At 40.5% G+C, this 16987-nt stretch overlaps 2 protein-coding genes across 2 annotated transcripts; one reads left to right on the forward strand and one right to left on the reverse strand.

The window, feature by feature from the left end:
* Positions 1–3863: 3863 nt before the first annotated feature.
* On the reverse strand, positions 3864–5990 carry LOC121618495 (green-sensitive opsin-like). The gene is made up of 5 exons (XM_041954010.1): positions 5517–5990; positions 5262–5430; positions 4924–5089; positions 4564–4803; positions 3864–4469 (listed from the first exon to the last, which is right to left on the reverse strand). Exons 1-5 carry the CDS (start codon positions 5899–5901, stop codon positions 4371–4373), a joined length of 1059 nt encoding a protein of 352 aa, XP_041809944.1. The 5' UTR covers positions 5902–5990; the 3' UTR covers positions 3864–4370.
* An 8859-nt stretch (positions 5991–14849) lies between these two features.
* On the forward strand, positions 14850–16987 carry LOC121613370 (green-sensitive opsin-like). The gene is made up of 5 exons (XM_041946743.1): positions 14850–15281; positions 15368–15536; positions 15708–15873; positions 16013–16252; positions 16349–16987. Exons 1-5 carry the CDS (start codon positions 14897–14899, stop codon positions 16445–16447), a joined length of 1059 nt encoding a protein of 352 aa, XP_041802677.1. The 5' UTR covers positions 14850–14896; the 3' UTR covers positions 16448–16987.

Here is a 16987-nt window from a genome sequence, read left to right on the forward strand (position 1 = left end):
TATTATATCTGCGTCAAAGCTGAAGAATACTCTTTTAAAAGGATATAGTGAGCAAACTAAGATGCATAATTTAGATGTGGAATATGCTGAAATGTTCATGTTGCGTATGATTCATCACTGTCTTCTACCTTTATTGCCACAGTCCTCAGCATTACGCTGTCATTAAAACTACAATCTCACCAAGGAAGATAATGTGTATATAATTCATAAAATGCAGTTCAAAATGTGTGCAGTATCTGGAATGTGTGCGTTGTGTGATATTGAGTTCATGTCAGGTATTAAATTTAGTTTCACTTGAAGTGTGTCTGAAGTGTTGCTCTGCAGACGTCTTCAGTGATACTCCGGTTTTCAGTCTTATCAGAGCGAGCGGAGCCACTGCCGAGCTGTTGTTACCATGGTTTTTCTTGAGAGCTGTTTGCGTTTCCAAAAGGGAACAGAGCAGAGGAGACAGAAAGTGAGGAAGTACTGAGAAAGAAGCGTGCGAAGCAGTATGGGGAATCAGCAATGAATACTGACTCTTGTGGAGACACCAGCGTAGACATTAAAGCATGTCTCACACTGTGTGTCAGGATTATCTCAACTGCAAAGGCCAAAGGGATAATCCCTCAGGGTGTTTGTTTCATCCTGTGTAAGACAGTTAACATAAGACTAATACTCCAAACCACTTACTTCCACTCCAGCCGTCACACAACCTGTAGAGTTTGATGATCTGTTGATGGCAAACAGTTGAGTGGAGAAATCAGAGCTGTGATCAGCGATGTGTACTGATTTTAAATTCAGTCAGTCTTCATGGCCGTTTGTGAAAAAGATTGTAAATAAAGTTTATGCCTGCTTTTGATTTAAAGGGGAGCCCCACCGTTTCTGCACATGCACTGGTCATGTGGAGGAGTGCACAGGTGTATAAACTCCTCCGTGGCTCTGGAGGGAGCTTTAAAGTAAACCTGATGATGGGATGCGTGTGATGGCGCCTGAGATAAGCGTTTTAACTAATTAACAGAGCAAAAAGGAGGACGCAGTCGTCACCAAGTTTTGACAAATTTGCCAAAGTTCTTTTTACTACATATGACACCTGCTGTATCCCTCTGTGGGATCCCTCCTCTGTTACTCCTCCTGAGGTTTCCCCCTCATAAGTCATAAGCATGTCGTACAGATTGCAAAGCCTTCCAAGAAAGACAACTTTATGCTTGACTTGTAAAGAGACAGTTGATTAAATGCCAAGGATTGTTTTATTTTTTCTCAATATCACCAGCAGACAGGTGTGCAGTCAAGTCAAATCAATTTTATTTGCAATACAGCAAAATATCACATGTTTGCCTCCAGGGGCTTTAAAATCTCTATTTAGTTTATGATACTCTCTGTCCTTAGACCCCTGATCTGGACAACGAAAAACTCTTTAATAAGAATTAAATGAAAGAAACCGCAACAAGAGTTACAGACGAGGGATCCGTCTCCCAAGATGAACAGACAGACATGACACAGATGTCGTGTGTACGGTTGTGTATTTTTCTTTATCTATAAAGATCAGTTTTCTTCTTGACTCTTCATTTGTCCATTTTTCAGCGACGCCTGAAATCAAATCCCTGGCATTATAACGATTAGCCTTCCTTGATATTGTATTTATTAATTTGATATTAGAAAAAGGAGGACATCAAATTACACACATCTAAGAAAATGTCATGGATCCATTGTGGCGCTCTATGTTTTTAAACCTATATGCATCTTTAAAATGATTGTGCCTATTGTGTCCCCAACAACCAAAACAACATCGGCAATAATAGCTAAATATCTAAACTAAATATCTCCACATTATCTCATCAGCAAAGCTTATCAAAGTGTGTCCTTGGCCTGAGCGAGCAGAGCTGGTGTCGTCTTCCAGGCCCCCTCACAGTGAACATTAGCCTGGAAATATATGCAGTGCATCCCCAAGTTTGTTATTAAGACCTCTGTATGCAGCTCCTCCCATCTGATCCGAGCATTAGAACAAAGAGAGGCGACGCTTGTCTCTGCCGGCCCCCTGACAGAGACACTAAACACATGCAGGTGTCCAGAGCAGGCTCTTTGAAGAAAATTACAGCGTGTGTGCCCTCAGCATGACAATTAGGGTCAGGTTATCAGCAGGAAATAAAGGGCTGCACCATCAGATAGATGGCCTATCGGGTATGGGAGAAGGGTATATTTATACACAATTAATCCCCTGTGAGCTGTTACATGTTATATGCTGGTGTCTAACATTTGTCTTTGGTCATGTCTCTATTTTCCACCAGCAGAACATGAAGAAGCTGTGAGTTTTAATGCAAATTGAGCACAATGCAATTTAATTTTTTCACTTCCACGTAGACACCTGCAGGGGGCATCATTTGCCTGTCTTATCATCTGAAAGCTCTCCAGCCGCGGGGCCAGCTTGTTTAAAAGTATGTAAAAATCTAATCTAGTTCATCTTTTCATCTCTTTTTCTCTTTACTTTACACATGTGCCATATTTAATTCCACAAGAGCAGGAATGATGTGTAATTTTAAATTTCAAAATGTACGTTAACACGTGTACATTGTCAGGAACCTCATAGTATGCATGCTGCACCGCAGATGTACTGTGATGACATTGGCCTCAAGAGGGAGGCAGAGCATCACATCAGAAATACAGCTCGCCTGCGTGTGTCTGTGGCTGCAGGGCTTCCACAGCAGGTGCAGCCTGACAAATAGTGTTGCGTGAGGGCAACACAGCTTTTCCATTAAACTGTAACAACACAAGTTTCTCTTCTTCACTTGCTTTCTTTAACTGAGAGATGAGAACAGAGACACGAAAACATTTTTCAAACTTGAATCAAACACAGGTTGGATTTTTTTCTTCTTCACATTTTAATAATACACATCATTCTCTCAAGCATAGTGGTCTGTGGAGGTGCGTTTATTACCAAACCATATGAAATAGCTCCTTTTTTTCTAGTTAGTTTCTACAGCTCTCTCTGACTGAAACGTTTTCAAAAGGAACTTTGGGAACCTGTAAATGTAAAATCGTACCTGTAGGCCTGCAGGTATAATCCCTGAGTTAGATACTGTGCTTGCAGTGATTTATTTCACTCGCAGCTAATTTAGTCTTGTTGCTTTGTGGTAGTGAGATTAATTTGCAGCCTCTTAAGACATGCATTGTTATTTAATTTGTTTTCCACTTGAGTTCAGTTCCAGTTCAAGTGTTCACATTCGGAGTAAGTAAACCATGTGTCTCGCTCATGTTCATACCTCAGGAACTCTCTGTTGCTTCTGTTTAACACTAAAGTGTTAAAGTGACAATTAGTGTAAAGCTATTGCTGTGAATATAAGACAACTAATTGGCTGAGCAGCAGTTCCTAGAATGCCCCCTGATCTTATGGGTGGCCAGAGGACACCCAAAGGATTATAACAAGGGATTACAGCAGGATTATATGTCCATGTGTTAGGCGTGTTTCAGCTTCCACACAGTCACACTGAGGACCTTCTTCTGCCACTTGAGAGTGACATGATGAGAGTGGAGCGAGTGAGGGACGATGAGTATGCAATATTTTCATCCAAAAGCCAATAAGACCACAGCAGAGTGAAGTTTCTTCCTTTTTTGTTCCTCCTTGAAAGGGATTTTGTTTCTAGTTTTTTCTTGAACTCACTTGATTTGACTTAAAGGAAAAACCACTGATTATTAAGATTGCTTCATCAAATAATAAAAAGAAATACTCTTATATACTCTTATCTTTTGGCTAGAAAAATACACGAAGGCTTCTTCTAAACCTTTGAAATCTTTCGTATCTCAAATCTGTGAATCTGTAGGCCTAGTTTGGTTCACACAGCTGGTATAGTGCAGAGTAAAATCAACACACCGGTACCTTCATTTTGATGCATTAATTTTATTATCTACTCAAACATATATTGTTTTTTTTTCATAAAATATGAAATGAATGAAAATGATAACAGTGGTAGACTGTTAAAACATATGCACCCCCACACAATTACATGAAAATACCCCATGTGTGATAACACTTCACAGCACAATGCGTTGTCACATTTCAGCAGGTCTAGTCTGACTTGAGACATGAGGGTCTTTTTCGCATCATCAAATGCTGTACAGTGAGTCACAGTTCATTCACACACACTCACACACTCATATGTGCTTTCAAGCACAGAGACACGCAAATGCTGATCATCTCCGGAGCAAATGCATTGTATTACATATACATATTAACAGGTGAGAGAGAATTCCTCAGTGTGTTTGGACCAGAGTCCGTTTGTCAAATCCATGAATCCATTTGGCAAAAGTTCAAGACTTTTTTTCCCCTCTGTATCTTTTTTAAAATCTGGAAACAATCAGAAAGGAAAATATCCACAGATCTGAGGATGTCATCCTGATTAAGACACAGAAGATACTTCTGTCTTGCTGGTAGAAACTGAGGTCTCATCCTCCACCATGCCGCCCATTCCAATAGTGGTCAGCATGCAGTTACGGAACTGAAAAAGAGCAAAGACAGCAAAGTCAGCAATGCTTCAGGTTCAACATAGGAGAAAAGGCAAATACTAGAAACTAGAAAACATATAAACTAACCTGCTTGTTCATCAGCACATAGATAACGGGGTTGTACAGAGCAGAGCTCTTTGCAAAGAAGGCAGGGAGAGCTGCTGTCAGAGCTGTGAAGGCCGCACCCTTGTTCAGGAAGATCCAACCAGCGAAAGAAGCATATGGTACCCAAGCTACCAGGAAGCCAAAGACCATCAAGATGCACATACGTGTCACTTCCCTCTCAGCCTTCTGGGTGGACTCTGACTCCTGCTGCTGGGCTGCAGCCTAACAAAAAAAAATATGATCGCCATCTCATAAGTTTTACCATATACATTGGTGGCAACTGTTGGTTAGTTAGTTTATCTTAGCGTTGGAGCAAAAAATATTCCTGAAAGCTTCACTTACAGCTTTGACTGTCAGCACAAGGCTTCCATAAGTGAAGAAAATGACGAAGACTGGAATGAAGAAGTGGACAACAAACATGTACATGACGTATGATTCGTTGTTGAAGCCTGGAGCCAGAGTGTAGTAGTCGGGTCCGCAGGAGCACTGCATTCCCTCAGGGAGGTACCTGTGTGAGGTTTGAGAAGAGCAAATCATCCATTTAGCCTCTGCAGAACCTGAGAACATCTGAATGGTTGATGGTCTGAGTGGTTTAGAGATATAGAAATCTCACCAGACCTCTTTAAAACAGGAAATTAATTGTAAAACTAACATTTGATTTAAGAGAATGTGTGAATTACCTGGACCAGCCAAAAAGAGGAGGTGCAGCACAAGCCAGAGCCATGATCCAGGTGAAAATGACTCCAGCTGCAGCATGAGTTCCAGTGAACTTGAAGCTTCCCATGGGTTTGCAGACGACAATGTATCTCTCAACAGCCAGGACGACCAGTGACCAGAGGGCAACTTCACCTGGAAGGAAAGAGAAGTTATTAGTTCATACTGCTCTTCTAAACACACTGAAGTGAAGAGAGAATGTCTTGCTTCTCCTTTCTGACCTCCAAGTGTGGCCATGAATCCCTCAATAGCGCAGAAGGTGGGTCCGAGAATGAAGTAGCCATTCATAGCAGACGTGATGGTGATGGTGAACCCGAAGGCGCACATGATCAGTCCAGCCACAGCCAGGTTGACCAGGATGTAGTTGAGAGGTTGCCGGAGCTTCTTGTTCTGAGCCGTTACCAGCAATGTCAGACCATTGATGGGAGTTCCAGTGCAGATCAGGAAGAACATGTAGAAAGCGAGAAGCTTGTAGATCATGGGATCCACCATATAATACTGCGGGTATTCAAAGGGACTTCTAACGATCCCTGTCCTGTTGGACATGGGGATGTAGAAGTTCTTGCCCTCTGTGCCATTGGGCTCGATTCCTCCATCCCAAACCATCTTCAGTCACCTACTTTGCTGGAGCTTCAAACGATGGACGGTGCTGACGACGTGTGAAGTCAACCAGTAGTCAACTGTTGTGTTAACTTACCCCACACAGGCATCTTATGCAGTCCTGGGTGCTGTTTTATACCTTCCCGACATTATCCCCAAACTGGCAAAATTAGATTAGAAGAGGATTGTGAGGACGCGGACAGCTAATGTCAGACGGATAATTGACTTTGAAGAATTCCGGGCCATGACCCTGGTCACATGTTTTAACTCTACCTCAACAGTTCCTACATGTTACACGTTAGGGTGGAAAAAGGATCAGATGATGCATTACAATATGTCACTTTCTTATATGAGAGGCGAGGTGTTTCAATTCTCATAGTGATGGAATGAAATGGTTATTTTGGTAGAAATAATTGCTCTTTTGAATGTTTAAAACTAAAAAAAAAACTAACTACAATTTGAAATGATTTTTAAGGGGATGAAGAACTGGGCTAATCATCTGAGCAGCGCAGGAAAGGATGAGTGAGGGATTTCTTTTTTCTTTTCTTTTTTTAAGGTTGGTGATGATTGACAGCAGTGACACACGCGCAGTGCTGTGTATGAGCGTGCACGCACAGGGAGCATCAGTCTACATCCAGCACTTTGTCCAGCTGAGACACTCGCACCCTGCTGGCGAGCCTCCCGCAGCTTGTCAACTTGCAGACTTTTTTCTGCTTGGCAACACGTTTCATTGTGAAGCGATCACTTTGAAACTGTCATCTTCTGCCAGCCAGAATGTGTATTCGGGATCAGCACCCTCTGCTGCGCGGACACCACCACAGATGCTGGGAAACTGCGTAATTTTCTGCTTATAAAATGGAAATGAACCAGAGGAACTCGCCTGTGTGTCTGTGTGTGTGGGTTTCTCACTTGTTGGACAACACTCCAGCTGCAGCTGCGGTTCAGCTCATGTGTGCTGTGTTTTCTGTGATGGAGCACAAACGCGACACCGACATTACTCGCGACTATCGCCTCCTCGACCTCCTGCAGGGATGTATTCACCTGCGCAAAACAACCAGGTACATTTACTCAAGTACTGTAACTGAGTAGGCCTACAATTTGAAGTACTTGCACTTTGATTATTTCCTTTTTAATGATGCTGTATAGTAAAATTAACTACAGCATCTTTCACTTGGCCTACAATTATTTGTCAGCTGCAGTTACAGGTCACCTTTCACATTCAAATGACATGTTGCATTAAAATACATGTGAGAAGCTTGTAAAAGATTTAACCAGAGCTCTCAGCTGCATTTTCCTTGTGAGCCTTTAGAAAAATCTGTGTGCAGTATGAGCTTCTTGGCGTGTTTCAGATGTCTATGAGTTGTTGTTTCTCTCTCTCTCAATATTAAAGAAAGATTTGAAAACAGTTTTGTGTATCAGAACTTTCTTCTTCTTTGCTCTCCCAGTAATCATCTCCCTGCCCCTCAGATTTATCTTGTGACCCTTGAGGAGCCAAGCACCCTGCTTTGATAACCACAGTGCTGAACCAGCTAACTCATGTAAAGAATCCACAGGTCACTCCAGCTCCAGCAGCTATGACAGTAAAATGCTGCTCACACCCTGACTCATCAGAATTAACAATCTTACAGTGTGATGTATGACAACATGTCAGTCACAGGTGACATTGTACTGCAGAATGAGTACTTTTACTTTCAGTACATCTTACATTCAGTACTTTTACATGAGGTGGATTTACTTTAACGTGTAACAGAGAATTTTTGTATTGTTGTATTATACTTTTACTAGAGTAAAGGCTCTGAATAAGCATTAAACGTGGTTTTTCATATGGTGAAGATGAAAAACAAAAAGGCACATTATAGTTGGCACTGAGCATTATTGTTTTCATGCAGGCTGCAGCATCTGTTTTCAAGAATTGTATCCAGTATGAATCTTTCATTCAAGGAAACATGAGTCTGAAATCTGAAAATAAAATCACTCATAATGTCCCTTTTCATGGTGTTACATTGTTAAATATATATGCTATTATTGCATCTCTGACACATCTTTAAGCAACAGTTGGATAAAACAGTGCATTATGTTTCATACACTGACCTTGTTTTGTATATAACGCTAAACCTAGACAGTAACTAAAGCCGCCACATCAGTTGCAGTGGAGTAAAAGTTAAAAATAGACACACTCATGTTAAGAACAAGTACTTCAAATATGTTCTTAAGTAAATGTACTTCATTACTTTCCACAACTGGCTTACAGTAATGCTGCAACCATATTATGCACTCAGCAAATGAGCTTTGTGTGCAAGTGTAATTGTACCTTATTGGCTCCAACAGCACACATTGATATCCAATGATAGAAACTAAAAATGTGTTGTGTGTCTGTTGCCTCGCCCTGATCACCATTATAAATGTTTTCAAGGTTAGAGGAAACTGTAAATAATCATACATATTGGACAGAAAATATAGAAGTAAGAAGAGGCACTATGGTGAATAGGGTGAAACAATTAACTAGTAGATATCACCATGAAACCTCCCCACAGATTTCTTCCATTAAGATAATTAGTTTTGCATTTCAAGTTTTAATAAACATTATGTGTAATCTTGCTTTTAGGAATAAAATGTTTTGGAAATCAGGCTATGAATGATGCACGAACAGACCCCTCTGTAAAAACCTTAAGAATATAGAAAGGAATAAAGGTTTGGTGTGTGTGAGTGCTGATTTAAATGGAGGATCAGAGTATGAGAAAAACTCATTTTGACAAAACTGCAGGTGAATATAGTTTAAAAATAGATCTCACCATGAAAATCCATGCAAATGTATGTTCAAATATGCAAATGATAGGTTACCTATTAAACATGCACTAATTTGCATAAATGCAATGATCTCAAAATTGGCCAGCACATGAAAAAACAATGTTTTCACCTCCAGTGTCTTCCCTCATTGTGTTATAATGAATGGTACTGTAGATTAAATCCTTCTGACTATAAATCCTAGTCTTCTGGGTAATCCTCTTGTTTTTATCGAGGGATAAGGTGGCGGCTGGACTCTTACAATCCCTTCAAAAGACAGCCTGCCTTTGAGGGTCAACTCAGGACTCACAGGTCAACTAAATTGACTTTTGTTGTAAAGTGTAACGTATACCTCTGTGTCTTAAAAAGGTGCAAAATTACAATAGAAAGGGAACAAATAAATCTGGTCTTTTTCCAGGTTACCAATGTCCACTCATTTGTTGCTCAGAATGTTTTTACACATCCAGCACCTTAAATCAGTCCACTGATACAGAATCAGACAGACAGACAGAAGAATCACCAGAGGAAATTATCAGGAGCTTACTTCTTGCTCTCTACTTTGCTGTACTTCATAAAGTAAATTTCAGTTTACATGTTTTACTTGATTTTATGCATTCTATGCACTCTGTTTTCAACTTTATTTTATTACTATCATTCAGTGTTGTTGTTATGATTTCTTTGTCATAAAGCACTTATGAGGTGCCTTTCTTGTATGAAAGTTGCTAAAGTTATTATTATTATAGCTGAATTAATGCCATTATTTGGAGAACGCAATGGAGACTTCTGTCTTCATGGTTTACACAGAGGTTTCATCTACCACTTCACTAATCCCATTGGCACTGAGCATGTAATGAGCATGCAACCGTGCATGTACGGTTTAAAAGAAGTGGGACATTGCTGTAAAGATGTACAAATAATAATAATAATAATAATAATAATAATAATAATAATAATAATAATAATAATAAAACTAATAATAATAATAATAATGTACCACACACACACACAAACACACACACACACACACACAGACACACACACACACACACACACACACACACACACACACACATATATATATTTATTTGATTAGATTAGGTAAAACTTTATTGATCTCACAGTGGAGAATTTTACTGTTACAGAAGCTCTTTAGAACACACAAGGGGTTGTGCAAACAGTAATAAAAGATTCAAATGAGGACAGTGCGATTGTGCAAATAGGGAAAAATAAAAAAAAGATTTAAGAAATTTAAAAAATGTAAAAAAAAAATATATAAGGTATCCTATGTACTATGTAATGCAATAAAAAAATGCAATGTATAAAAATACCTTCTGGTGCAAGAGGAAGTTATGGATGTATAACCTATATATAGCCTATATCATCCCATCGGGGTTTATTTCTCCATAGCAACCTGCTCACTATACATTATCCCGCTTACAACGGGGCTTACTAGTAAAGCATTCAATAAAGTGACACAAAATAGTGATTAAAACATATTTTATTGATTTAAAATTAGCCTACTCTCGCCTGTCACCGCTCTGCGCAGCGGCTCCGAAAGTAAAGTTGCCTAGCAACCGCCTCTCACTGTGCGCAGGCGGCAGACAGGAAAAATTATTTCTTTACAGCTATTCAGCGAAATCATGTCAATGTGGAGAAGTGACGGGATATCCCAGACCTGAGAGAGATGTAGCTGGAGACAGAGTTTGATTTACCGCTATGATTTCGTACTGATGAAAAGTCCCGCAGCAGCTGATTTATGCGTTCAGCGTCATACATTAAAAAAATCTGTCTCCAGTTTTGTCTCCACTAAGCAGTCTTAGCAGGCCGATCGTCCATGCTGTGTTTTTCTTGGTGTTTTTTTTCGTGTCTGGTCTGTCCGCTTCAACCTGGTCAGTCTCTGTGTCCTCAAGTCGCTTGTGCCTGACTCTTGCTTCTCCTGTGGTAAAGTAATGTCCGCAAAATCCTCCATATTTTGCCACTCAAATTAGGCGATTTGTTATTGATCTTGGTACATTAAGGGACTGTCCCTTAGGTCTATGACTGTTCGGAGTTCCTGAGCAGCCGCTCGTCTATCGAGAAATAAACACCGCTGAATTTTGGCGATTGACCAATCAGAATCGAGTATTTAAGAGCGCTGTGTTCTCTCTCTCTCTCTCTCTCTCTCTCTCTCTCTCTCTCTCTCTCTCTCTCCCCATATAACAATAGCGATACACACACACACACACACACACACATACACATATATGTATATATATGTATATGTATATATATACAGGCAGGAGGACGCTGGCTGTTTGTTCCACAGAACATTACAGATAACAGGATTATTAAAAAGGGCTGAGCTCATTGTACACCACTGATGTGACCAAATCTACTGGTTCAGTCAATATCTGTCCGCCTTCTTTGACTTTCCTTGACTTTTAAGAATGGGCTCTCTCTTCAACAATGTGAATGAAGAGAGCAAATTAGATCTATCTAAATTATCTAAATTAGATAAGTCTATAGCACACATTACTGTTCCAGCCAGCGACAGGGAGCTTTTGCTACATCCTACCCAAGTCACATTAGAAGAGACCATGGGGTTAATCCAATAAGGATAATGACACCTACAGTTTCTCCATATGGAGACGTTACCGATTGTTAAAATGTGAAATTGCTGGTCTGGCCTGAGCAATATAAACACATAAACATTCAACACAGTGGATTTAAGCAAGTAAGGAAAGAAAATAAAGAAGGACAGTGGTGCCCCTGCCCATAATGTTGAAACTGTGGCTGGAAGAAAGCTGTTTATGAGAATAGCGACGGAGTTTTCTCAGACATGCATAGGACACGTGAGAACGCACATGCATGTGTATATGCAAATATGTCATTCTGAACTGTGTTACCTTTTTCTAAATATTCAGAGGAAAAGTTTTCAATGAAGCTTATCCACTGTTTACAGTGGTTAATGTCTTAAAGGCTGTTCGCTGAACATAGTTACTATTTAATCAGGATTAAGAGAATTCCTCCGGTCCCAGAAAGTGGCAGAAAGAGTCATTGTAAATAAGAAAACGGATGATCGCTGCTGTCCAGGCAGTGAATGCTGCTCCCTTGTATGCGACGATCCAACCTGCAGGAGTCAGACAGTCCAGACAAGTGATGTGATGTTCAGAGCACTGCGTGTAGCACAGTGAAGAAAGCTGTGATACACATGAGCATGAGCCCTACAATAATATACTATATGCTATGCATAAAATACACAATAACTTTATGCACTTCATCGACTGAATTTTCCCAATTTAATTCTGAGACTGATCCAGGTAGACACTCTCCGTAAATACGTGCTGCGATAAATGGGTACATAAATAAACGATCCTTTAAAAGTCTGGTACAAAATCCAAATAGAATGAACTTCAATTTGACAGTCAGCACATCTTTTCTTAAACCTGGATTGGAAAAAGGCGGAGGTGACGTGAATTTGAGCCATAATACAGGTGATGACTGCGCCAGCTCCTGCGTAGTCTGCAGTCAACCTGCAGCTTCTTAAATGAGTTTGCAGACATGATGTACTATAGTGTCTGTCAGCAGGCAGCGCTAACAATGATCCTCAAAGGAGGATGTCAACTAGTGTCTGAGATCTGTTCTGAAAACTCAGACTGTTACAGATAGTCTGCTAGAATCCTCTATGCTGTCTTTGTATTATTCCAAAATCTAGATTTAGACACGAAGGTGACACAAAGGAACTGGTAGTAGCACTATCTGCATCAGCAGAAGCATTAATAGTAATTTTAGATTTAAAGTAATATGCAGAGAAGGCTTTACATTAGTTACAGGAAAGTTACTGCATGTAATTTATCCATAGATTGTATGAAACATTGATTGGGTCTCTGTGACTTTTCCCACAGGTTTCTGAAAAGTCATTGTTGAAAGTCAGCGACAGTGGCTCTGGCCGTTGCCCAACTCCGCCGAACTCCTGGCTAATCCAAAACTGGGCAAAGAGGTGGAGCATGGGTGGAGCTGAGGCGAAGCCTGGTTGCTGAAAACTAACCAAAGCGGTCATAATCATAACCGCGCATGGCTTCGAGCCTAAATGTGATCTGAATGAGTGAGTTATAGAAAAACTTACAGGTGTCATGCAGTGGAAATTAGCTGTAGAGCCCCAAACTTCCCCTGCACCAGGCTGTAAACGTGTTTATTTCTGCTGTAAAGTCCATCCTATTTTAAGATGTATATGTGACAGTATGTCATGTATGAAATTTGAGCATTGTCTGCTCTGATCATAATCTGCACTTGCATTTTGACTGAACAGAAGCTTGTGTGTTTTTTTTCCAGCAGCTTAGCATCTTATGCAAATAATAATCAATAATCAAACACGAAAAGCCTTCTGGCAGCAGAATAAACATGTTCATAAGAATGCAGAGGATATTTTTGAGATCATCCTTTACCTTCAAGCTGTGAATCCCCGGGTCGTCCGGACAGTTTAGTTGGCATGACGAAAGTTTGGAATCCAAAGCAGCTCACCATCAGTCCAGCCGCAGCTGAGCTGACCGGATGTCTCCGGGATGTCTGCGTCCCATGCTGGGAACATCTCCACTAAGACTGAGCCTCTTTGCAGGTGTGCAGAATCACCCACCGCTTAGGTCATTTAAATACCGTTCATTTTCTAAGGTGACAGCCTCAGTTTAGTGAAATTACATTTCAGCTTGGGTGACGTGATTACAAATTTGTTAACGCCATCAATCCCTGATAGTGGGTGATAAGTACTCCACTTAATGTATTAATGTATTTGGCAGTAAGGTAGCGAAGGTGCTGCCTGAGATACGTTCAGCATGGTGAGGTCAAGGGTATTACCTCCTCCTCTTTTTTTTGATCAGATGATCAAAGTCATCTGTTTAATGATCAGTCATTTCAGTTAATTTTATCAGAATCACATATTTATTCATGCACTACTGACAAATTCAGATATAGGTTTGCCTGTAGACAAAAATGAAATGGAAATAAAAGAAGTAAATGGATTCCTTATATGTAGTCATGTTAACATATACGTATATATGTAATAAATATTATTTAAACCCATTTTTAACAATATCTGCTTTTTGTCATAATTAAAATCTCACTCAGAAGTGTGTAGGAGCCATTTTAAGACAAGCAAAGTAGCAGATGTGAGCCACTCTTTAACTTAAACTAGTAATAATGTAATGAACTGGATTTTAAGCAAAAACTGCAGATACTTAAAGGCTGTCTATAGCATTGACATTCCTAATGGGTTGTGGGGCACATACAATAGTCAACAATGGACTGAGGACTCATTTCATTAAATCTACTGATTTCATTACATCTACAGCCTTCTGCCACTGACCAAATCTGCTGGTTCAGTCAATATCTGTCTGCTTTTGACTTTCCTTGACTTTTAAGAATGGGCTCTCTCTTCGACAATGTGAGCGAAGAAGGCAAATTAGATCTATCTAAATCTAAATTAGATAAGTCTATAGCACACATTACTGTTCCAGCCTGCGACAGGGAGCTTTTGCTACATCCTACCCAAGTCACATTAGAAGAGACCCTGGGGTTAATCCAATAAGGATAATGACACCTACAGTTTCTCCATATGGAGACGTTACCGATTGTTAAAATGTGAAATTGCTGGTCTGGCCTGAGCAATATAAACACATAAACATTTAACACAGTGGATTTAAGCAAGTAAGGAAAGAAAATAAAGAAGGACAGTGGTGCCCCTGCCCATAATGTTGAAACTGTGGCTGGAAGAAAGCTGTTTATGAGAATAGCAACAGAGTTTTCTCAGATATGCATAAGACACGTGAGAACGCACATGCATGTATATATGCAAATATGTCATTCTGAACTGTGTTACCTTTTTCTAAATATTCAAAAGAAAAGTTTTCAATGAAGCTTATCCACTGTTTACAGTGGTTAATGTCTTAAAGGCTGTTCGCTGAACATAATTACTATTTAATCAGGATTAAGAGAATTCCTCCGGTCCCAGAAAGTGGAACAAATTACATTAGGTGCTAGGCTCTCCAGCCGGTGCTAAGATTAATTACTGACCTCTTTCAACCTGCGAATTACCTCACAGTCCTGAAATCCAATTTTGTCCAGTTAACGATAGGGTTAGTGGTGAGGTATAAAATCACACTGCACACCTCTGGTATTCATCAGCGCTGTTGCTTCCTCTCACAAAGAAGGTAAAGAAGCTCCGCAGAACAACAGACTACTGAAGATGGTTTGGGAAGGAGGAATCGAGCCCAATGGCACAGAGGGCAAGAACTTCTACATCCCCATGTCCAACAGGACTGGGATCGTTAGAAGTCCCTTTGAATACCCGCAGTATTATCTGATTGATCCCATCGTCTTCAAGCTTCTCGCTTTCTACATGTTCTTCCTGATCTGCACTGGAACTCCCATCAATGGTCTGACATTGCTGGTAACGGCTCAGAACAAGAAGCTCCGGCAACCTCTCAACTACATCCTGGTCAACCTGGCTGTGGCTGGACTGATCATGTGCGCCTTCGGGTTCACCATCACCATCACGTCTGCTATGAATGGCTACTTCATTCTCGGAGCCACCTTCTGCGCTATTGAGGGATTCATGGCCACACTTGGAGGTCAGAAAGGAGAAGCAAGACGTTCTCTCTTCACTTCAGTGTGTTTAGAAGAGCAGTATGAACTAATAACTTCTCTTTCCTTCCAGGTGAAGTTGCCCTCTGGTCACTGGTCGTCCTGGCTGTTGAGAGATACATTGTCGTCTGCAAACCCATGGGAAGCTTCAAGTTCACTGGAACTCATGCTGCAGCTGGAGTCATTTTCACCTGGATCATGGCTCTGGCTTGTGCTGCACCTCCTCTTTTTGGCTGGTCCAGGTAATTCACACATTCTCTTAAATCAAATGTTAGTTTTACAATTAATTTCCTGTTTTAAAGAGGTCTGGTGAGATTTCTATATCTCTAAACCACTCAGATCATCAACCATTTAGATGTTCTCAGGTTCTGCAGAGGCTAAATGGATGATTTGCTCCCTTAAACCTCACACAGGTACCTCCCTGAGGGAATGCAGTGCTCCTGCGGACCCGACTACTACACTCTGGCTCCAGGCTTCAACAACGAATCATACGTCATGTACATGTTTGTTGTCCACTTCTTCATTCCCGTCTTCCTCATTTTCTTCACTTATGGAAGCCTTGTGCTGACAGTCAAAGCTGTAAGTGAAGTTTAATCGATGATGATTAGTTGATGGATTGTTTAACTCACAGCCAAAGCTCAAATAATCATTCTGAATTACAGTTATTTTAAATTGTGTAGTGAATTCTAATCATGTCGTCTCGTCTCAATCTCATTAGGCTGCAGCCCAGCAGCAGGAGTCGGAGTCCACCCAGAAGGCTGAGAGGGAAGTGACACGTATGTGCATCTTGATGGTCTTTGGCTTCCTGGTAGCTTGGGTACCATATGCTTCTTTCGCTGGTTGGATCTTCCTGAACAAGGGTGCCGCCTTCTCAGCCCTGACAGCTGCTATCCCTGCCTTCTTTGCAAAGAGCTCTGCTCTGTACAACCCCGTTATCTATGTGCTGATGAACAAGCAGGTTAGTTTATATGTTTTCTAGTTTCTAGTATTTGTTTTTTCTTCGATGTTGTACCTGAAGCTTTTCTGACTTTGCTGTCTTTACTCTCTCTTTCAGTTCCGTAACTGCATGCTGAGCACTATTGGAATGGGCGGCATGGTGGAGGATGAGACCTCAGTTTCTACCAGCAAGACAGAAGTGTCTTCTGTCTCTTAAATACAGAGACATTTTCATACACCTGGACATTTTCCTTTCTACTGTCTCTTTGATCTGGAATAATCCTTGATGTGGACTGAGAGAAGTTCAGGGAAGTCTGAACTACTTGACCAGTGATGAGCTTCTCCAGGAGCAAACTCACCAGGAGCTTTTTCTCATCTTTTTTTAAAAGAATGCTGGAAATTGTTTGTCATGTCGATGTGAATTCAGAATCATTGCAAATAATGATAAGATCTGTGAACACATGTATGTGGATGCTCACTTTGACTCCCCCTGTTTCCAGAGGCACCGAAATGCTTCTGCTGTTCGGTGCCATTGAATCTACATAACATCCTTAAAGAACATATGGTTTAAATGCCAGTATAGTTTCTTTTGTTTCCTCTTACGTCAGTGGGAGCACATTTTGTACCGTATTTTCAAAATGAGCAACTATATACAATGTCAAACTCTATTTTTGTCATTTGCTGAGGTGGTCATTATGAATTGTAAACACTGTATATATACATATCTCAAAAAAAAAAATAGAATAGATGAATAAAT

Source organism: Chelmon rostratus, chromosome 2 (genome assembly GCF_017976325.1).
Source record: "Chelmon rostratus isolate fCheRos1 chromosome 2, fCheRos1.pri, whole genome shotgun sequence".
Taxonomy (NCBI): domain Eukaryota; kingdom Metazoa; phylum Chordata; class Actinopteri; order Chaetodontiformes; family Chaetodontidae; genus Chelmon; species Chelmon rostratus.